General features: G+C 41.2%; 1 protein-coding gene and 4 long non-coding RNA genes across 13 annotated transcripts; 1 reads left to right on the top strand and 4 right to left on the bottom strand.

Moving 5' to 3' along the window:
* The first annotated feature begins 2,742 nt into the window (after positions 1-2,742).
* LOC124682962 (putative UPF0481 protein At3g02645) lies at positions 2,743-5,329 on the top strand. The gene is made up of 2 exons (XM_047217557.1): positions 2,743-3,125; positions 4,012-5,329. Exons 1-2 carry the CDS (start codon positions 2,743-2,745, stop codon positions 5,327-5,329), a joined length of 1,701 nt encoding a protein of 566 aa, XP_047073513.1.
* A 2,481-nt stretch (positions 5,330-7,810) lies between these two features.
* Positions 7,811-9,515, bottom strand: LOC124687855. The gene is made up of 3 exons (XR_006998332.1): positions 9,376-9,515; positions 7,933-9,143; positions 7,811-7,859 (listed from the first exon to the last, which is right to left on the bottom strand). It is a non-coding gene; the product is annotated as an uncharacterized LOC124687855 (long non-coding RNA).
* Positions 9,516-9,560: 45 nt separating this feature from the next.
* On the bottom strand, positions 9,561-12,035 carry LOC124687842. Of its 2 annotated transcripts, none has more exons than XR_006998327.1 (3): positions 11,330-12,035; positions 9,825-9,904; positions 9,561-9,668 (listed from the first exon to the last, which is right to left on the bottom strand). It is a non-coding gene; the product is annotated as an uncharacterized LOC124687842 (long non-coding RNA). The 2 variants fall into 2 exon arrangements; XR_006998328.1 differs by having other exon boundaries at positions 11,353-12,035.
* Positions 12,036-14,785: 2,750 nt separating this feature from the next.
* Positions 14,786-20,746, bottom strand: LOC124687816. Of its 7 annotated transcripts, XR_006998322.1 has the most exons (7): positions 20,100-20,746; positions 18,589-18,668; positions 18,142-18,432; positions 17,772-17,908; positions 16,699-16,773; positions 16,563-16,626; positions 14,786-14,879 (listed from the first exon to the last, which is right to left on the bottom strand). It is a non-coding gene; the product is annotated as an uncharacterized LOC124687816 (long non-coding RNA). The 7 variants fall into 7 exon arrangements; XR_006998317.1 differs by lacking the exon at positions 14,786-14,879 and having other exon boundaries at positions 15,996-16,626; XR_006998323.1 differs by lacking the exon at positions 14,786-14,879 and having other exon boundaries at positions 15,996-16,626; positions 16,704-16,773.
* A 13-nt stretch (positions 20,747-20,759) lies between these two features.
* On the bottom strand, positions 20,760-22,950 carry LOC124687805. Of its 2 annotated transcripts, XR_006998316.1 has the most exons (6): positions 22,722-22,950; positions 22,612-22,654; positions 21,857-21,988; positions 21,720-21,763; positions 20,940-21,026; positions 20,760-20,810 (listed from the first exon to the last, which is right to left on the bottom strand). It is a non-coding gene; the product is annotated as an uncharacterized LOC124687805 (long non-coding RNA). The 2 variants fall into 2 exon arrangements; XR_006998315.1 differs by having other exon boundaries at positions 21,857-22,654.
* Between the last annotated feature and the right edge of the window lie 250 nt (positions 22,951-23,200).

Here is a 23,200-nt window from a genome sequence, read left to right as displayed (position 1 = left end):
TCCGATGGCAAACACGAAACACGAACCCATACCTCTGGAACTGGAAGCACGTATAGGGGCTCCTCCACAGAAGACCAGGAATGAAAAGCCAAACAAGCATCTCTGTCAGTACAGATATAAGTGCCAAAATTCTTCAATCTCTGGACCTCTAGCTTACTAGGGAGCTTAACTCTGTAAATATTCTCCTTGAGATGGAAAACCTCCCAATTGAATTTTTCAGATGGAACAATCTTCTTGAGTTGCTCAATAATCTCTGGAATAGTCAAGGCGGTACCATCAACTGTCACTTTCGCCAACTGGGGATTTTCTGTCTTAGCTTTAAAAACTCCACATGAGAGCTCAAAAAACATGAGCGCCTCATTTTCATAACCATGAAGAGTTGTAGTTGGTTTTGGGGCATTCAGCAGGTGACAAGCTGAGGTGGCATGATGAATGGACTCACAAATGTCACAGAAAGGTGTGCGACAATCATCGATATAATGTCTAGGCTTCTTACATCCAAAGCATCCAGCTTTGTCCTCCTTTTTCTTCTTAGGAACACCCTGACCCTCATTCTCTTTATCATTTGCTGCCATCTCAGTACAATCAGGTATCACCTGTGTCCTCCCCTTTTATTGTTGTACTGTAGGATTTGGCACCGCAACCGACGCCCCCACAATCTGACCATCAACAGTATTCGGTCCCGAAACCTGCACACCATTAACCACAGGGACTTGAGCTACCGGTGCTTCATTTTCCTTTGTAGCTGCCGTAACATCTGCCACCACTGCCTGTACTGTTTGCTGTAGGAGATCGGCATCAATGCCGCCCCGTATAGCTCCCTCCGTCTCCTGCTCCCTATTCCGATTCACGAATGCACCACCACGACCTGTGTTCCATCTTTGCTGATTTCCTCCGTATCGGTTGTTGTTGCTATTAAAATTACCTCCCCTCTGAAAAGCACCATTAGAACTGTCCCAATTCCCATTGAAACCTGAACCCGCCGAGCCACTAGATTCACCTTGGATGAAATTACGGCTGCCTCCAAAACCGACAAAACCTTTACCTTGATATCCACGACCACCGCTGTACCCAGCGTTGCCCCGTACAGGACCTTGACTGTGGTGTCCCCGCGGAGCAAACGCGCCACGGGTGTTGCCATAGCCGCCGCGGCCGGCGCCATATCCGCCACGGGCATTCTCGTAGTCACCGCGTCCCCCTCCCATGCCATAGTCACCGCGGCCACCACCATTGGCATAGTCACCACGGCCACCGCCATTGCCATAGTCACCGCGACCACCACCATACCCTCCTCGCCCAGGGTTGAATCCACCACGCCGTGGATTGAATCCGCCCCGGCCACCGTCACCGCTCATGACGACCTCGACACGGCGTCGTCGAATAACCGGAGCCGCCGCCTCACACTTCTTCCAGGCTAGACCTAAGAATTTTCGGAACGCAAATCCAGCGATATAGTTTCCGACTTTGACTAACCTGGGACCTCGATCACCTTCCGATTGTTAGACAGACGATCTTCCCTGTCTTGTCCGAGTTGGGCCAGAACGGCGCAAAGGGCTATTGGCACAAGCCCGCAACCGAGCTTGGCCCACATGCATGAAATCTGAAACCTCCTTCAACCTCGGATCTCGGACGTTCACGTCGGACGCCGGCGACCAACGTCGCCGACGAACAACTGTCCAACCTTCCATAGTCTCATCGACAAAAACAGACGGCTCAAGCACCGGCAGATTCTTGTTACCAGGAGATTTTGATTGCTTGCCCAACAGCAGAGAAATATATGGATCCCTACCTTCATATGAGGAGAAGAAAAGCACCGCTCGAGCCGCCATTCGCTGTCCATCCTGTCGTTGAAGCCGTTTCAAATGGCGTTGGTTCAGCTTAGATGAACCCTCAACGAGGTCCGCATCCCGCGACGGCGACGGAGTGCGGCACAAATAGGTTGCCAGTCTATCTCCGCCTCGAACAGACGAACCTCCATCTCCAGACACGTCCTCTTCCTCATCTTCTAGCCCATCGTCTTCATCGTCGTCCGTCCGCAGTGCCCAGAAGTGGCTCCCGATGAGCCTCTCCGGCGAACAGACAGTCTCTCCCGCCGGCGCCGCCGTTGCCGACGTATGGGTGACGAGATCGCCACCCGTGTGTCGCCCGCCTGGCCCAGCGGGTAATCCGTATTACTATTCCTGTGATGCCCACTGGCTGGCCTACTTGAGTCAATGATACCCTCGCTCGATTAAACACCACCATATATACTCATAGATCCATCAACCCTCGACACCCGCCGCGCTTGCAACCTTTATTTGAGGCACACCACCATCCTATCATTCATGATTCATCACGTCAAGCTAACGCATGGACGCACACATGATCCACATGCTAACAAGCTAAGTTCATCCTGGACACTAACATGCCCTCGATTCTTCTTTACTATGTGCGCATCTTTCACACTCCCGATTAGCTTTGTTTAACTCGTGCGTTTGCAACTAAACCACCCATCATAGCATACAATACCATACCCACTTGCACGCATACCCTCTCTATATATACAACGCCTAGCTAACTCGATCAGCACAGTTCATGCATTGACCTAATTAACTAACCCAGTTGCAAACGAAGCCCTGCATACAGATCTACCAGACTTGTTTCATTAATCACCGATCAACCAACCAACCAACCAGCCAGCTTGCTAGGAAATCGATCAAGATCAAAGATCAGCTCGCACTCGCCGATCCATCGAGATTCGAGATGGCGTTGGACCAGCTGGAGGCGCAGGCGCGGTTCGTCGGTGTGGCGGCCGGGAATGCCGGCTTGGAGCTGGACGACCACCAGTCCCGGTGGGTGAGCCTGGTGCGGCGGCGGATGGAGTCCGCCGCCGAGGAGCTGGGCGCCGTGGCCAAGGTCTTCGACGTGCCCAAGCTGCTCCGGGCGACGAAGCCCGAGGCGTACACACCGCAGCACTTCGCGATCGGGCCGTACCACTACCAGCGGCCCGAGCTAAAGGATATGGAGCGCTACAAGCTCGCCGCGGCCAAGCGCGCCGAGAAGCTCTTCGCTGGTGACCGCAAGTTCGACGACCTCGTGCAGAAGTTCGTCGGCGTCAAGGAGAGGATGCGGGCACCATACCACAGGTACAACGTCGCACGAATTCAGTATCATCCTCTCAAACATCTACGCACATTTTCATGCCTGGAAATTACAAATGCATATAATATTAGTACATAACTAAAGGTATTCCCATCGCACACCACATACGAACTGGCCGCGATGAATTCGCCCTTCGTTCTCTTATTATTGCCGTGTGGAAAGAGATATCCGGAACGAGTGGCAACAATGGGTTAGATGTAGACGTGGAAGAGCGATACAAATCATGTAATATTTTCTTTCTCTCCTTCTTGTGGTTTTGCGACCAACGCAGCTGCGTTGAGATCTCGCAGTAGATGTTGCTCGGCGCAAGGATCTTGCCTTGTGGCCGGTTCGGTCTCATCTGTAACACTTCTGAACGCCTGTGTGCATCCTGGTTATACAGAGGTTGGGTGTAATGCTTAAAACTTTTTTGAGTAATAAAGCTTATCGAAAAATCCGTAACACTTCTCTTGCTTAACTAATATAATGACTCGCAGATCTCCTGCGATGTTCTCTAAAAAAGAGAGATATCATCTTAGTTGTTTCATCAGTCTATATTTTGCCTTGAGAGTTTCATAAAAGAGGGTAACAGTTGACGGCGCAGAGATGAGCACAGCAATTTGACATTTCTAGCCAACCGTCACTAGTTGATCTAACGTAGCTTTCACGAAATAGTTAACTTTGTCAAGATAATGTAATCTAGTAGCATCGTTTTGGGCATGCGAATATAAACCAATGCAACTTGTGAGATACTACTGCATCAAATATTAAATCAATTGCGGTACTATATCTATATATAACCCCATTAATTAATGTATTGAGTAATTCTCTGAACTCTATCAGCTGTGTAAAAATGAGTTTAACCCATCGATCATGCACAAATGACTGTAGGTTCCTTGAGCTGAACGAGCAGACGCTGGCATGGATGATGGCCATCGACACGTGCTTCCTCCTGGACTTCCTGGAGAGCTACCATGTCGAAGAGGCCACCGACATGGTGTCCTCGGCGACCAACTGGATCAACGTCATGGTTCGCGACGCCATGATGCTTGAGAACCAGATCCCGCTCTTCCTCTTCGCCGGAGCGCTCGAGCTCCGCCACGCCTCCGAGGAGGTCGTGGCTGACGCCATGCATTCCGTCCTTGATCGGTTCATCAGGGAGGTGTGCCCCATCAAGACCACCGCGCTTGCCATTGCCGGCGACGTCGCCAAGTACGCGCACCTGCTGGAGCTCCTCTACCACTTCCTGGTGCCAGCCTCGGAAGTCTTCGCAGAGGACACGGCGGCGGAGCTCCCGCCGCTGTTCCCGGAGGAGCTCCTCTCCATGGACGCGCTCGAGCAGCAAATCCCGGACTACGACAAGGTGAAGCAGGCGTGCATGCAGGTGTCCAGCATCAACATCGCGCCCGTGCGGTTCATCAAGAAGAACCTTATCTCAAAGCCGTTGAGCGCGGCATCGAGCCTCCCGGGGAAGATCATGAGCAAGGTACCGCTGCTGGCGGCGCTGGCGCCGATGCTCGGGAAGCTGATGGCCTCGACGGACGTGGAGGCGCGGCTGAAGGGCGTAAACCTGGGAAGCATCGTGAACTCGCCTCTGGTGCAGGAGATCATGATCCCGTCCGTAGAGCAGCTGGCGGGCTGCGGCGTGCGGTTCGTGCCGGCGCCGGAGGGGATGGCCGGGATCGCCTTCGACGCGGCCACCGCGACACTGACCCTCCCGGTCGTCCGCCTCGACGGCAACACGGAGGTGATCCTACGCAACCTGGTGGCGTACGAGACCGCCGCCGTGCGCGGGCCGCTGGTGCTGGCGCGGTACACGGAGCTGATGAACGGCATCATCGACTCGGACAAGGACGTGAAGATCCTGAGAGAAAGTGGGATAATCTTCAACGGCATGAAGAGCGACAAGGAGGCGGCGGACATGTGGAACGGGATGTGCCGCGCGGTGCGTCCGAGCAAGGTGCCGCTGATGGACGGGGTGATCAGGGAGGTGAACGCGCACCGGAACAGGAAGGCGTCCGTGAAAGCGAAGAGGCTTCTCAAGCGGTATGTGTTCCAGTCGTGGAAGATTCTCACGCTGCTCGCCGCCATCGTGCTCCTGCTCATGACGGCGCTGCAGACCTTCTGCTCCGTCTACGATTGCAAACAATGGTTCGGCGGCATACTACAGCTGCCGCAGCTGCCGCCCGCAACCGGAGGAAGGCAGTAGCCTGACAAGCCGACTTCGGTCTGTTGCCGTGGTTATGTCCAGATTAAATTATACTAGATTTAAATGTGCGCCTTGGCGCACGATCCCGTGAAATTCGCACAAATTTACAGTTTGTAAGAAGATAAAAATCAAGTGGAAAAATATTATTTTCTTTAAGAATTCCTTCCAAGATAATATCTACATGGTCACAAAATCTGAGAAACTCGTGATTTTCTCGTAAATATAAATATGAGATGAAGACATCCATGACACCAAATAGCATCAACAGAACCTTTCCTGTTTGCGATAAGACTCGACTGAATACTTTGCGTTATCCGAGCATACATATATGAAAACTGATAAATAACGAAGATATCCTTTGAATACATAAGGAAAATAGAACATGGGCAAATAATTTTCCATTCCCATTAAAAATCTGCTCTCTTTTCTCTCACCCACACATCAGAAACAAGCAGATTACTGCTTTTATTCAGAGAACATTTACCTAGTTTGATTCACCCACACATCAGATACAATACAGAAACAAGCAGATTAATACTTTTATTCAGATAACATTTACCTAGTTTGCTTCAAGGTCTCTAACTCAAGTTCTTGTGGTAATTCTCCGTTGTATGGTATGCTCCAGCGACTGTCACCTGCTTATATACTTCTTGATGTTTGCCTCCAACTCGACCCTGCACTGCCTGCCACTGCTGATGGATAGTTGTGTCTCCTTTTTCCTCCCCAACTTGTGCTCCTTGGTGAACATGAATACTCAGATGGAGCCTCTTGATGGGCCTTTCGCAACTTTCACATTGTTAAATGATTCAGCAAACGTCGTATTAACAATACATGAAATTTTGTTTTGAGAAAGCAGTAATTGAAGAACACACATGATTTGCGTCGTTTCAGAAGGAAGCACAGAAACAACACACAGTGACTGTTGCAGCTTGAACCTACTTCATACATACAACCAAACTACAAAAACCGCGGCTTGCCGCACAAGCCTATAGAACGCAGCCTGTCATGATCGTCGTTGAAATTCTTTAAAATCCTATAGTGTTACACATAGATACATAAACAAACATAGTGTGCCTTGTAGATAGTATGTTTGTCCTAAACTAAGTGGTTAACAAATACAACTTCTGCTAGCTAAATAAGCAACCATAACTTCCCAGGTCTAAATGCATTCATCTTTAATTCTAGGTATAATTTTGAAAAGAGAACAAAAAAACAATCGAGTGATTTAATAATTCAGCAGCAGGTGGTAGGCAAACAAATGAGTAGCATCGTAAAAATATATATACTATGCATATGCAAACAAATATGATGACATATAGCAAAGACCATCACTTTATTTGTTGTGGGAAAAAATTATTCAGGGAACAGAACCTAGACCTACAATATATGTGTTGGATGGACCAGAGCACAAAATGAATTTTGTTCATACTACAAATGTTAAAGTTATTTGTCTCTGAAGTGTGTCAATAGAGGCAAGATAAGAAAAAACACAAGTATGTGAGAACATCCAAACCAATAGAAATATGCACTAAGGCTGTGTCAACACAAACTCTCAAGCATACATAACCATCATCTGTTATGTATACTAAAGTTTCGCTTTCTGCAAGCATAACCTAGACAATAAGAGGGGAGAATGGTCGAAATGAATAAAGGTTAGGCACAGGAAAAAGTTATCGATTGCAGCACTTTACTTTCTTTAACTAATGTATAGATGACACCTCCTCTTCCACTTTTTTATCCTTTCCAAATTATATTGAAGCTATTGAATTTGTAGACATATTAAATTTCCATAACAATGATAGAAAGCCTTATACAGAAAAGTTCAGTTCTTTCTATGCCTTAACATTCTAGTTCTAGTAGTTTATCACCATATTAACCTTAATTATTTTCTGCTAAACAAATTTGCGTAGGACTATGCATATTACTCTGATCTGATGATTCAATTTGGGTTAACGTATGTTCGCCGGAAGTTGTGGAAACAATGTGACCAACCAATGCAAAGAAGTGGCAAGCACTCCTATGACACTTTAACCCCATTGCCTTACTACTGACAGAGAAGGTTCAGGAGATATCTGAATGTCTGAACCAAAAGAAGGAGCAAGGACCAGGGAGTGCAAGCTAACCATCATTCGTGGAAGAGTGAGAGAGGCACCTCGCAGTGTTGCATAGAGTGTCAAACATGCAATTTTCTACTCAATTTCATGCTTCAGACAATAATTGCATGTCTGAAGAACATTCAAGCAAAACCTAACCAGGCCATAAAGAACTAACATGGTTTGCGGCAGGGTGGCCAACATGTTGGAGCCAAATTGTTTTAAAATTCTGCATATGTCACAAAACTGAAATACATTCGGTTTGAGTGTATAAAGTTAGGATAACAATATAATGATCAACATGTTTAGTGAAAAGGACATATCATATGGTAATATGGTAAGAAAATAGAACACAGGTCCACAACCCACACACCTTTCTCTAGCGAGAAGGGCACAGTTCCTTGGCTCCATGACCTTGTGCATCTCTCTCAAAAAATCTTGATAGAATTCAAAAAAAAAAATTAAATTCTAAAAATTACTTGAGAAATAGAACGTGACATATTTATATACCTGACCTATTAGTAACTAAAACCGAGAGAGGCATGTGAAGAAAAAAAGCACAGGGCACCAAAGAACTGTTTCCGCCTGAATAGAGTAGAACACAACCAGGTAAATCCTCCATTAAATTTAATAAATAGATAATGCATCATACTCCATGGAAGTTTTGTTAATTACATTGTCTTTTCTTGCAGCTACTAAAAGAGTTTCAGCTATGATGCTCAAACCAATAAAGCGGAGCGCCATTAGGCTGATAGCTACCTGGGCTGTAACACAACAATATCTTTGAATGGGAAAATATTTTATTCACCCCATCGCCTAGCTACCATGTAATTAGCTATGTGTCCACCCCTCCGGTAAGTATCCCTGTTAGCTCCAGAGGAACCTTAGCTAAAACAGAGTAAGACTGTATGCCTGTAATACTGAGTACTTCTGTACGACTGTGATGAAAAGTGTTTTCATTGTCCACTGATTATATGCACTAGACATAATCAGTGATGCTTTGCTGGTATGTGATACACGGGTTTTCACACCTGATTCACCACGTATAGCTTTACATCACAGCCAATCTGCACTTTCGGACTACGATTCCTACTGAAAACAATAGTTACAATCTAGGATTAATTAGGAACCACTCAAAAGTAAGGATGGGGAATGCTATCTTCAAAGATACAGATCACACGCGACTACAAATTTGTGCTTGACTACTGACTGGAGAATGGGTGGACCATTAATCATGTGTGTATTTGCATCATGAAAATGAAAGCCATAACTGCAAATACACATCAAGGAAACAAGAAACATAACTTTAGGAGAAGCATTTTAAACTCAATATCATTTTGACAGCCAAGAAAAAACTCATGTTCGTTTACTATGCTCCATGACCTAATATTCTTTGAGATGTAACTAAATTACTTGTGTTAAGATTTCCCCATTGTTGAATCTGTTAGCTGAACTGAATAGTAGCGGGGCATTGCACATTGATATCAGAGTTATCAGGAAATAGGCATAAAAAGTCGTTATTTAGGGACTCAACACCCTAGATGTGTGCAGGGTAGTAGACATCACACGTATAAAAACACATACATTGACTGGCTTCACACATTTTGCCCGTAAGTCCATGATCTGAATAAGTTTATGTCATGTGCACTAAGCAAAACAGTACGGAATGACCAACTTGCTTCCATTACAATCATTATATATCACAACTTAATGAGCAGCACCTGCGCAACAAAAAAGAGACAATGACGCGAGGAACTATAGCCGAGAATTTGCATTGCTTCAAAATTAGGTTGGCAGGAGCAAACACTACATGTTTATATGTAGCCCTGACAAAAAAAACTATATTCTTTAGTTGTCTTTTTCGTTCAGTCCTTATATTCATAGAAACCGTATGTCCTTTCATCATCATGACATTTCAGAAACATGAATTAGAAAGATGGAAGTGATACATACCTTTGTGCTCATGCATTCTTTATCACTTTCAAGAGTGTTAATGCTGTTGTACCAAAGAGCCTTCTGGGTTGATGATTGGTGAACTCTGCCCATCATTCCACCAAAAGTAGATCCTATGCTGGTTCATTTACTCAAACATCTATCATGATTGATCTCGCTCAACGAGTTAGCATTGGTTTTATGAAGGGCATCTTCGCGGAAGACTGGGGTTCCAACACTGATCTCCAGCATGGAAAGAAACTTCTCCTTGCATATTAGAGCTCCAATCCTCTAGTGATTTTCTTTTTTAGGCCCTGGCTCATAGGTTAATAAATACGTGAATGTTAAAAATCTTGAAACATCAGATACTTCCATTATTGAAGATCTAAAACAAATTCCTATTATGAGTCTGCACCACATTATGATCTAAAATTGCAGTGATGTAGAGAATATAAAAAGAGAATGGATACCTTATGTGCACATATATTCAAAATATTCGCTTGGCTGAAAAGGTCTACACAACAGTTGCAAAATTGCTAGCAAACTGAAACTGCACACCAAAGAAAGATATTTCAATTGAAGAAAGAAGATAATTACAACAATAGGTGCAACGAATATCTAGAGCATCATAAATGATCTACAAATATTGCAAGTATATAAATCCTGATGTAAAATGACTTCATTTTCTACCATCCTTTTAATTTTCAGGAGCTGATAGAAACAAAATCCTCCATCCATGACCAGAGAAAGATCATCAAGCCTAGAGAAGAATTAAATTCCCCAATCATCATACGCTAAGGAGACTTTACGTGAAATTTAAAATATGAAACCACCCAAGACATTCTTTCAACACGGCTCATATGATAAAAAGACAATTTTCTGAACTTTTGATAAAACAAAACTTGACAGGGAAAGCGCTACCAAAGACAAAATGGTCCTTATACCCTACTAAATCTGGACAAAAGTACAAGAGATTCTAGATAGCAACTCTGAAATTAATATAAAAGTTGCTTTGCACTATAGTTTATTAACACATAAAAATGACTAAGTACGACCGAAGACTATACAAATAGATGACTATGAAGCAAGAGTAAGGTATCATCAACCATTAGTTAAGGCTCTTCGGTTTGTACGTTTTTCGGTCTAGTGGATTGCTCTTATTTATCTAAAAGCTACTGTTAGTTGCAGTTTCATGTGATCAACAAATTTGGAAAGCATAGAAGACATTTAGCGGGTACACGGATATATAGAGCAACTGAGTCTGATCGGAAGGTATGCCAAATCTCTCGAAGTGAATACAAACATAAGTATTCTTCATATGCCCATTTCGAAAAAAAAGTATTCTTCATATGCAACAGCACATAAGGATACCATCCGTTTGTCTCATCAAATATGACCTGAACCTGCTTATACCCCTAAATTTTAATCAACTGTATATGTTCTACTTTGTTCTTGTTACAAAAAAAGAGATAGGATGGTCAAATTTAGAATCAGACGTGGAATATGCAGTTTAGTGGATGTCAAGCCATAAGCTATGAAGTGGAACACATAGCCAAAAATCCATTGCATGTATTGTATGGGTCTAACCAATACAGACCGAAGCTACTTTGTTATGTCAGCTAGCAGCTCCAGCATGAAGGGAATAATTTTGAGACTGGACATCAGCATAAGCAAGGAAAGTAAGGACTCAAATTCTTACAAAGGTAATTAAACTTTAAACAATAAATTGCACCAGCATAAACAAATTCAGAAATGGATAAATAAATTGCGATCTGACAAATAAATTAAAAAGCAAAGAACATAAATGTGGGTTCAGAAATGGATAAATCTGCATTTGGTTAACTATATGAAATGTCCATTCATTTGTCCAGCCTTTCAACAGCAGCCCAGCACTATGCATTTTTTCGAAATGGGGCGCTATGCATATATGACCCCTTATACGTGCATCATACCGGGTGAGAGCCAGGGAATTTACTTGGACACAATTGTTAGACTCACATATGCCTGCCTCCTAGACATGGTTTCCAGCTATAGTTTTACAGTTGGTCGCGTGGCCGGTGAACCGAAAGCCACCTGATGGCATTGGCAAAACAGACTACCTTGTACACCTTGGATTCAATTGAGCCCAAAATAGAATCCCTGCCAAATGACTTTAGGAACTCAGCAGTAGTGTTAGTTTTCAAAATCAGCAAAAACTAAATCAACCCTTCCGCAGTCTCTTTCGTACATAACCAGTCTATACTCTATAGGGCAGATAAGAACTCCCAAGTGAGAGTGAGTTGGGAACATCATGTCCTGAGTAAAACAAAGGATTGGAGGGACAACATCAGAAGCAAGAAAGAGGAGGTCTTGATACCTTGGTACATGCCAAATGCTTCTCAGAGTCAGCTGCTAGGGCCTAGGCGCTTCAGCGACGACCGTGAACAACACCTGCTCCTCTTCTTCATCGAATCCCATGGTATATGCCTGTCAAACATGTGGCACACGCCAGAGCTGGTGCAAATATTTTTTTTCCTTCTCATGCCCAAATTTTCCAATGAAAAATATGATTCAGCAGGACCAGGACAAATCCAACATTCGATATCATGAAAGAAGAGAGAAGTTTGTGTACCTGCGAGTGGTGCAAATGTCGCCAGGTTGGGTGGAACCATGGAACTAAGGCTGCAATGATAGAATATGCGAAACCTACAATGATAAATAGTAACCACATATGCAAGAATTAATCAAAACATATTCAGATAAGCTGAAACCTTTTTTTAATAAAAAACCATCTAAGCTAATAAAATCAGAGAATGCAATCCGTAATGCTCCCACTCGGAATAAGTGCCTTCACTCTGATATATTTTTCAGGTAATTAAGCTTTTCTTCTCTTGCGGTCGATTATGAAGACCCAGTAGTTTACCTTGCCATATTAAAGAACACGAGCCACGATGGATATTACTACGATAATAATAGTATTCTTTGTCTATTCATTTTTGTATCGAATACATGCCTAAAAACAACAAAACATCATCACATAGATATTAATCATCACAACCAAAATCTAGACATAATTTTCTCTGTCTATTCTTGACTAAGCATCTCTTCTCAACAGACAAGAAGAAACATGAGAAAGAGGGACATTTTCTTATCCAGCAATGAAATGGAGCTAAATATGAAAGAAACTAAGCATGTACTCTTAACAAGAGAAAAAAGCACATCACACGTGTATTAATTCTTGTCAGGATCACACATGATTTGCACCTCACAAAGTTTTGGTGATAAATACAGGCAAATTAAACATTTACACCAATAACAAAAGCACCATTCGCTATCAGATGCACCAGGTTTAACATGCCTTCAAAATAAAACAGTAATGGGTTCACTTCCCAAAAAATTTAGGTGTCTCAGATTTATAGGGAAAGAAAATTTACCATACGTAGATGCACCAGGTTTAACATGCCATTATAGCAATTATTACCGTAGAAATTAAACCTAAGTTATTCACTCTACACAACATCCGAAAGGCTGAAACCATGTATACTATATTGTATATTGAAAGAAAAATAATTTAATATGTGGATACAATGTGGATTGATTTAAAAGGGTGACATGTACCTATATTTTGATGTGAGAAAGGAATCCAACAATATTGTAGGCAACTGAAAAGTAATGCTGAGATCAGAATCAAACATTGTTGTATTATACCATTCAAGGAAAATAGCTCAAGATGGATTTACCGAAATTCTGTTTACCTTATACCGTAAGCACAATAAATCTTCAACATCTCTATGATGAAGCAGTCAAGTTCCTCACCGCTCCAAGCATCTTTGATTCTGAATTAATTTAAGTAACCCATACCGGGAATTAAAGGAGACACAATTTACCTAGAAAAGGTACCCGATTTCAGTCATGAGTCATGAGCTCTAAAATCAGTGACACCTACCACCTGAACGGTTTGCATTGTCCAAAAGAAAACTAACAAACAACCTTGCGAGCAGCAAATCCGCTTGCTTGTGCTTAAACCAAAACAACTTTGCAACATAAAGCATTAATATTTCTTTTGCGTATTTTGTTGTAGAGTGATTTAGGGCAAAAGAAACTAATATCGGTCCATGAAAAAAGTTAACCAAAAAAACAATTAGCAAGTATTATTTTGGATATGCTACATACTGGAAGGATATTTCTTTTGCACAACTATTGGCATTGATATTACTTTTGCACATTCTGTCCAGTTGCCTTTGGGCAAGTGGGCTACATGGAGCTCTTTTCTGAACAATACGAACAATGGGCGTTTTAAAGTTTCGAAAAGATCTGAAAAAGTTATAGGTGTAGAAATAATGTAATCTAGGAATACGAAAAAATCTTTCTTCGAAATAAACAGTATTTTTGGCTGCACAAAAATGGCGAAACTTGACATGTAAAGCAGTGAACAGTGCAATTTTTTGAACCTTTAAAAATCTGTTAGATTTTGTTATTTTTGGTAAGCCCATAAAAAGTATTTTTGGTTGAGGTTTTGCATGGTGGTATATTAAATAATTATGTACGTATTTTTTTCGTTTTTTTTGAAATATTAAAATTATTTTTTAAAATTTCGAAACGTAAAGAGCTCAGAAGAGAATTTTCGGTGCACAGATCATTTTAGCAGCGAGCGATGAATCGTCTGAAAAAGATGCGCAAGTAGGGCAAAGTTTACGCAAAATATTTTGTTGACCTGCTGACGCAACGTCTCTCTGCCGCAGCGCTTGAGCGACCTGTGCTTGTCCCCGTCCCGTCTTGTCGTGAGCTGTCTGCCTGCTGGTTACTAGTACAACTAGATTTAAATGTGCGCCTTGGCGCACGATCCCGTGAAATTCGCACAAATTTACAGTTTGTAAGAAGATAAAAATCAAGTGGAAAAATATTATTTTCTTTAAGAATTCCTTCCAAGATAATATCTACATGGTCACAAAATCTGAGAAACTCGTGATTTTCTCGTAAATATAAATATGAGATGAAGACATCCATGACACCAAATAGCATCAACAGAACCTTTCCTGTTTGCGATAAGACTCGACTGAATACTTTGCGTTATCCGAGCATACATATATGAAAACTGATAAATAACGAAGATATCCTTTGAATACATAAGGAAAATAGAACATGGGCAAATAATTTTCCATTCCCATTAAAAATCTGCTCTCTTTTCTCTCACCCACACATCGAAACAAGCAGATTACTGCTTTTATTCAGAGAACATTTACCTAGTTTGATTCACCCACACATCGGATACAATACGAAACAAGCAGATTAATACTTTTATTCAGATAACATTTACCTAGTTTGCTTCAAGGTCTCTAACTCAAGTTCTTGTGGTAATTCTCCGTTGTATGGTATGCTCCAGCGACTTGTCACCTGCTTATATACTTCTTGATGTTTGCCTCCAACTCGACCCTGCACTGCCTCGCCACTGCTGATGGATAGTTGTGTCTCCTTTTTCCTCCCCAACTTGTGCTCCTTGGTGAACATGAATACTCAGATGGAGCCTCTTGATGGGCCTTTCGCAACTTTCACATTGTTAAATGATTCAGCAAACGTCGTATTAACAATACATGAAATTTTGTTTTGAGAAAGCGAGTAATTGAAGAACACACATGATTTGCGTCGTTTCGGAAGGAAGCACAGAAACAACACACGATGGATCGTTGCAGCTTGAACCTACTTCATACATACAACCAAACTACAAAAACCGCGGCTTGCCGCACAAGCCTATAGAACGCAGCCTGTCATGATCGTCGTTGAAATTCTTTAAAATCCTATAGTGTTACACATAGATACATAAACAAACATAGTGTGCCTTGTAGATAGTATGTTTGTCCTAAACTAAGTGGTTAACAAATACAACTTCTGCTAGCTAAATAAGCAACCATAACTTCCCAGGTCTAAATGCATTCATCTTTAATTCTAGGTATAATTTTGAAAAGAGAACAAAAAAACAATCGAGTGATTTAATAATTCAGCAGCAGGTGGTAGGCAAACAAATGAGTAGCATCGTAAAAATATATATACTATGCATATGCAAACAAATATGATGACATATAGCAAAGACCATCACTTTATTTGTTGTGGGAAAAAATTATTCGAGGAACAGAACCTAGACCTACAATATATGTGTTGGATGGACCGGAGCACAAAATGAATTTTGTTCATACTACAAATGTTAAAGTTATTTGTCTCTCGAAGTGTGTCAATAGAGGCAAGATAAGAAAAAACACAAGTATGTGAGAACATCCAAACCAATAGAAATATGCACTAAGGCTGTGTCAACACAAACTCTCAAGCATACATAACCATCATCTGTTATGTATACTAAAGTTTCGCTTCTGCAAGCATAACCTAGACAATAAGAGGGGAGAATGGTCGAAATGAATAAAGGTTAGGCACAGGAAAAAGTTATCGATTGCAGCACTTTACTTTCTTTAACTAATGTATAGATGACACCTCCTCTTCCACTTTTTTATCCTTTCCAAATTATATTGAAGCTATTGAATTTGTAGACATATTAAATTTCCATAACAATGATAGAAAGCCTTATACAGAAAAGTTCAGTTCTTTCTATGCCTTAACATTCTAGTTCTAGTAGTTTATCACCATATTAACCTTAATTATTTTCTCGCTAAACAAATTTGCGTAGGACTATGCATATTACTCTGATCTGATGATTCAATTTGGGTTAACGTATGTTCGCCGGAAGTTGTGGAAACAATGTGACCAACCAATGCAAAGAAGTGGCAAGCACTCCTATGACACTTTAACCCCATTGCCTTACTACTGACAGAGAAGGTTCAGGAGATATCTGAATGTCTGAACCAAAAGAAGGAGCAAGGACCAGGGAGTGCAAGCTAACCATCATTCGTGGAAGAGTGAGAGAGGCACCTCGCAGTGTTGCATAGAGTGTCAAACATGCAATTTTCTACTCAATTTCATGCTTCAGACAATAATTGCATGTCTGAAGAACATTCAAGCAAAACCTAACCAGGCCATAAAGAACTAACATGGTTTGCGGCAGGGTGGCCAACATGTTGGAGCCAAATTGTTTTAAAATTCTGCATATGTCACAAAACTGAAATACATTCGGTTTGAGTGTATAAAGTTAGGATAACAATATAATGATCAACATGTTTAGTGAAAAGGACATATCATATGGTAATATGGTAAGAAAATAGAACACAGGTCCACAACCCACACACCTTTCTCTAGCAGAAAGGGCACAGTTCCTTGGCTCCATGACCTTGTGCATCTCTCTCAAAAAATCTTGATAGAATTCAAAAAAAAAATTAAATTCTAAAAATTACTTGAGAAATAGAACGTGACATATTTATATACCTGACCTATTAGTAACTAAAACCGAGAGAGGCATGTGAAGAAAAAAAGCACAGGGCACCAAAGAACTGTTTCCGCCTGAATAGAGTAGAACACAACCAGGTAAATCCTCCATTAAATTTAATAAATAGATAATGCATCATACTCCATGGAAGTTTTGTTAATTACATTGTCTTTTCTTGCAGCTACTAAAAGAGTTTCAGCTATGATGCTCAAACCAATAAAGCGGAGCGCCATTAGGCTGATAGCTACCGGGCTGTAACACAACAATATCTTTGAATGGGAAAATATTTTATTCACCCCATCGCCTAGCTACCATGTAATTAGCTATGTGTCCACCCCTCCGGTAAGTATCCCTGTTAGCTCCAGAGGAACCTTAGCTAAAACAGAGTAAGACTCGTATGCCTGTAATACCGAGTACTTCGTACGATCTGTGATGAAAAGTGTTTTCATTGTCCACTGATTATATGCACTAGACATAATCAGTGATGCTTTGCTGGTATGTGATACACGGGTTTTCACACCTGGTTCACCACGTATAGCTTTACATCACAGCCAATCTGCACTTTCGGACTACGATTCCTACTGAAAACAATAGTTACAATCTAGGATTAATTAGGAACCACTCAAAAGTAAGGATGGGGAATGCTATCTTCAAAGATACGGATCACACGCGACTACAAATTTGTGCTTGACTACTGACTGGAGAATGGGTGGACCATTAATCATGTGTGTATTTGCATCATGAAAATGAAAGCCATAACTGCAAATACACATCAAGGAAACAAGAAACATAACTTTAGGAGAAGCATTTTAAACTCAATATCATTTTGACAGCCAAGAAAAAACTCATGTTCGTTTACTATGCTCCATGACCTAATATTCTTTGAGATGTAACTAAATTACTTGTGTTAAGATTTCCCCATTGTTGAATCTGTTAGCTGAACTGAATAGTAGCGGGGCATTGCACATTGATATCGAGTTATCGGGAAATAGGCATAAAAAGTCGTTATTTAGGGACTCAACACCCTAGATGTGTGCAGGGTAGTAGACATCACACGTATAAAAACACATACATTGACTGGCTTCACACATTTTGCCCGTAAGTCCATGATCTGAATAAGTTTATGTCATGTGCACTAAGCAAAACAGTACGGAATGACCAACTTGCTTCCATTACAATCATTATATATCACAACTTAATGAGCAGCACCTGCGCAACAAAAAAAGAGACAATGACGCGAGGAACTATAGCCGAGAATTTGCATTGCTTCAAAATTAGGTTGGCAGGAGCAAACACTACATGTTTATATGTAGCCCTGACAAAAAAAACTATATTCTTTAGTTGTCTTTTTCGTTCAGTCCTTATATTCATAGAAACTGTATGTCCTTTCATCATCATGACATTTCAGAAACATGAATTAGAAAGATGGAAGTGATACATACCTTTGTGCTCATGCATTCTTTATCACTTTCAAGAGTGTTAATGCTGTTGTACCAAAGAGCCTTCTGGGTTGATGATTGGTGAACTCTGCCCATCATTCCACCAAAAGTAGATCCTATGCTGGTTCATTTACTCAAACATCTATCATGATTGATCTGCTCAACAGTTAGCATTGGTTTTATGAAGGGCATCTTCGCGGAAGACTGGGGTTCCAACACTGATCTCCAGCATGGAAAGAAACTTCTCCTTGCATATTAGAGCTCCAATCCTCTAGTGATTTTCTTTTTTAGGCCCTGGCTCATAGGTTAATAAATACGTGAATGTTAAAAATCTTGAAACATCAGATACTTCCATTATTGAAGATCTAAAACAAATTCCTATTATGAGTCTGCACCACATTATGATCTAAAATTGCAGTGATGTAGAGAATATAAAAAGAGAATGGATACCTTATGTGCACATATATTCAAAATATTCGCTTGGCTGAAAAGGTCTACACAACAGTTGCAAAATTGCTAGCAAACTGAAACTGCACACCAAAGAAAGATATTTCAATTGAAGAAAGAAGATAATTACAACAATAGGTGCAACGAATATCTAGAGCATCATAAATGATCTACAAATATTGCAGTATATAAATCCTGATGTAAAATGACTTCATTTTCTACCATCCTTTTAATTTTCAGGAGCTGATAGAAACAAAATCCTCCATCCATGACCAGAGAAAGATCATCAAGCCTAGAGAAGAATTAAATTCCCCAATCATCATACGCTAAGGAGACTTTACGTGAAATTTAAAATATGAAACCACCCAAGACATTCTTTCAACACGGCTCATATGATAAAAAGACAATTTTCTGAACTTTTGATAAAACAAAACTTGACAGGGAAAGCGCTACCAAAGACAAAATGGTCCTTATACCCTACTAAATCTGGACAAAAGTACAAGAGATTCTAGATAGCAACTCTGAAATTAATATAAAAGTTGCTTTGCACTATAGTTTATTAACACATAAAAATGACTAAGTACGACTGAAGACTATACAAATAGATGACTATGAAGCAAGAGTAAGGTATCATCAACCATTAGTTAAGGCTCTTCGGTTTGTACGTTTTTCGGTCTAGTGGATTGCTCTTATTTATCTAAAAGCTACTGTTAGTTGCAGTTTCATGTGATCAACAAATTTGGAAAGCATAGAAGACATTTAGCGGGTACACAGATATATAGAGCAACTGAGTCTGATCAGAAGGTATGCCAAATCTCTCGAAGTGAATACAAACATAAGTATTCTTCATATGCCCATTTCGAAAAAAAAAAGTATTCTTCATATGCAACAGCACATAAGGATACCATCCGTTTGTCTCATCAAATATGACCTGAACCTGCTTATACCCCTAAATTTTAATCAACTGTATATGTTCTACTTTGTTCTTGTTACAAAAAAAGAGATAGGATGGTCAAATTTAGAATCAGACGTGGAATATGCAGTTTAGTGGATGTCAAGCCATAAGCTATGAAGTGGAACACATAGCCAAAAATCCATTGCATGTATTGTATGGGTCTAACCAATACAGACCGAAGCTACTTTGTTATGTCAGCTAGCAGCTCCAAGCATGAAGGGAATAATTTTGAGACTCGGACATCAGCATAAGCAAGGAAAGTAAGGACTCAAATTCTTACAAAGGTAATTAAACTTTAAACAATAAATTGCACCAGCATAAACAAATTCAGAAATGGATAAATAAATTGCGATCTGACAAATAAATTAAAAAGCAAAGAACATAAATGTGGGTTCAGAAATGGATAAATCTGCATTTGGTTAACTATATGAAATGTCCATTCATTTGTCCAGCCTTTCAACAAAGCAGCCCAAGCACTATGCATTTTTTCGAAATGGGGCGCTATGCATATATGACCCCTTATACGTGCATCATACCGGGTGAGAGCCGGGGAATTTACTTGGACACAATTGTTAGACTCACATATGCCTGCCTCCTAGACATGGTTTCCAGCTATAGTTTTACAGTTGGTCGCGTGGCCGGTGAACCGAAAGCCACCTGATGGCATTGGCAAAACAGACTACCTTGTACACCTTGGATTCAATTGAGCCCAAAATAGAATCCCTGCCAAATGACTTTAGGAACTCAGCAGTAGTGTTAGTTTTCAAAATCAGCAAAAACTAAATCAACCCTTCCAGAGTCTCTTTCGTACATAACCAGTCTATACTCTATAGGGCAGATAAGAACTCCCAAGTGAGAGTGAGTTGGGAACATCATGTCCTGAGTAAAACAAAGGATTGGAGGGACAACATCAGAAGCAAGAAAGAGGAGGTCTTGATACCTTGGTACATGCCAAATGCTTCTCAGAGTCAGCTGCTAGGGCCTAGGCGCTTCAGCGACGACCGTGAACAACACCTGCTCCTCTTCTTCATCGAATCCCATGGTATATGCCTGTCAAACATGTGGCACACGCCAGAGCTGGTGCAAATATTTTTTTTCCTTCTCATGCCCAAATTTTCCAATGAAAAATATGATTCAGCAGGACCAGGACAAATCCAACATTCGATATCATGAAAGAAGAGAGAAGTTTGTGTACCTGCGAGTGGTGCAAATGTCGCCGAGGTTGGGTGGAACCATGGAACTAAGGCTGCAATGATAGAATATGCGAAACCTACAATGATAAATAGTAACCACATATGCAAGAATTAATCAAAACATATTCAGATAAGCTGAAACCTTTTTTTAATAAAAAACCATCTAAGCTAATAAAATCAGAGAATGCAATCCGTAATGCTCCCACCTGGAATAAGTGCCTTCACTCTGATATATTTTTCAGGTAATTAAGCTTTTCTTCTCTTGCAGTCGATTATGAAGACCAGTAGTTTACCTTGCCATATTAAAGAACACGAGCCACGATGGATATTACTACGATAATAATAGTATTCTTTGTCTATTCATTTTTGTATCGAATACATGCCTAAAAACAACAAAACATCATCACATAGATATTAATCATCACAACCAAAATCTAGACATAATTTTCTCTGTCTATTCTTGACTAAGCATCTCTTCTCAACAGCAAGAAGAAACATGAGAAAGAGGGACATTTTCTTATCAGCAATGAAATGGAGCTAAATATGAAAGAAACTAAGCATGTACTCTTAACAAGAGAAAAAAGCACATCACACGTGTATTAATTCTTGTCAGGATCACACATGATTTGCACCTCACAAAGTTTTGGTGATAAATACAGGCAAATTAAACATTTACACCAATAACAAAAGCACCATTCGCTATCAGATGCACCAGGTTTAACATGCCTTCAAAATAAAACAGTAACAGGTTCACTTCCCAAAAAATTTAGGTGTCTCAGATTTATAGGGAAAGAAAATTTACCATACGTAGATGCACCAGGTTTAACATGCCATTATAGCAATTATTACCGTAGAAATTAAACCTAAGTTATTCACTCTACACAACATCTGAAAGGCTGAAACCATGTATACTATATTGTATATTGAAAGAAAAATAATTTAATATGTGGATACAATGTGGATTGATTTAAAAGGGTGACATGTACCTATATTTTGATGTGAGAAAGGAATCCAACAATATTGTAGGCAACTGAAAAGTAATGCTGAGATCAGAATCAAACATTGTTGTATTATACCATTCAAGGAAAATAGCTCAAGATGGATTTACCGAAATTCTGTTTACCTTATACTGTAAGCACAATAAATCTTCAACATCTCTATGATGAAGCAGTCAAGTTCCTCACCGCTCCAAGCATCTTTGATTCTGAATTAATTTAAGTAACCCATACCGGGAATTAAAGGAGACACAATTTACCTAGAAAAGGTACCCGATTTCAGTCATGAGTCATGAGCTCTAAAATCAGTGACACCTACCACCTGAACGGTTTGCATTGTCCAAAAGAAAACTAACAAACAACCTTGCGAGCAGCAAATCCGCTTGCTTGTGCTTAAACCAAAACAACTTTGCAACATAAAGCATTAATATTTCTTTTGCGTATTTTGTTGTAGAGTGATTTAGGGCAAAAGAAACTAATATCGGTCCATGAAAAAAGTTAACCAAAAAAACAATTAGCAAGTATTATTTTGGATATGCTACATACTGGAAGGATATTTCTTTTGCACAACTATTGGCATTGATATTACTTTTGCACATTCTGTCCAGTTGCCTTTGGGCAAGTAAGGCAAACACTTGCCTCCGACGCGATGCCCTTCAGAGCAGGCTGAAGATTCCACCCTCAAATACGAGAGGTAAAAATCCAATATGCATTTATTTATATACTACACACCAACAAAATTATAACAAACAAATCATGGTGGGTGAACCAAAACTATTTCTTCTCTCTCTTGATTCTTACTTTCTCTTTTGCTTTGACTGAACATATCACCAATTATCTTTTCCTAAATTTTTTCTCATATATTTCATAGAGGACAGTCTACCTGGATTTTCATCGAGCACCTTGTAGGCATCGATAAAAAGAATCTGCAAAGCAAAGATTAAAGCAAATTGGGGATCAAACAGAGAGCAGGAGAAAAGGAAAACTGAGTACCTGCAAGCGCACACAAAGGGGACCAGAGATGGAGGATACTGGATACGTAGCCTCTGCTTCATTCTCCACCCATCTCCTCTCTCATGATGTGGGGCACTGGGGCTGGAGGAGGTGACGTGCAGCTGCAGGGAGGAATGAATTTGCTGCCACACCTCCAACATCGATGAGGAGGCAGCGAGCTGCTGCTTCTGTCGGGCAGCCGCCGGCGATGGTGAAGACGAGGCGGGGCGCTGCTTCCCTCGGGGGCGACAAACAAGCGGCAAGCTGCTGGTTCCGGCGGGCAGCCGCCGGCGATGGAGACGGCGAGCAGGCGCACACTGTTGCTCCGCCTCGGTATACGGCAGGGGATTGGATGGTGAGGACGAAGCAAGCTAGGGGACCCGCGTGACGCAGCGACGGCCGCAGTCGCCGGCGGCGAGAAGCAGGGGCGGAGAGGAGTTTGGCGGCCGGCCAAACGGCGCGAGCGCCTGTGGCGGCGG

This window comes from Lolium rigidum, chromosome 1 (assembly GCF_022539505.1).
Source record: "Lolium rigidum isolate FL_2022 chromosome 1, APGP_CSIRO_Lrig_0.1, whole genome shotgun sequence".
In the NCBI taxonomy this organism is placed as follows: Eukaryota; Viridiplantae; Streptophyta; class Magnoliopsida; order Poales; family Poaceae; genus Lolium; species Lolium rigidum.
This window is presented reverse-complemented; position numbering and strand designations above follow the sequence as displayed.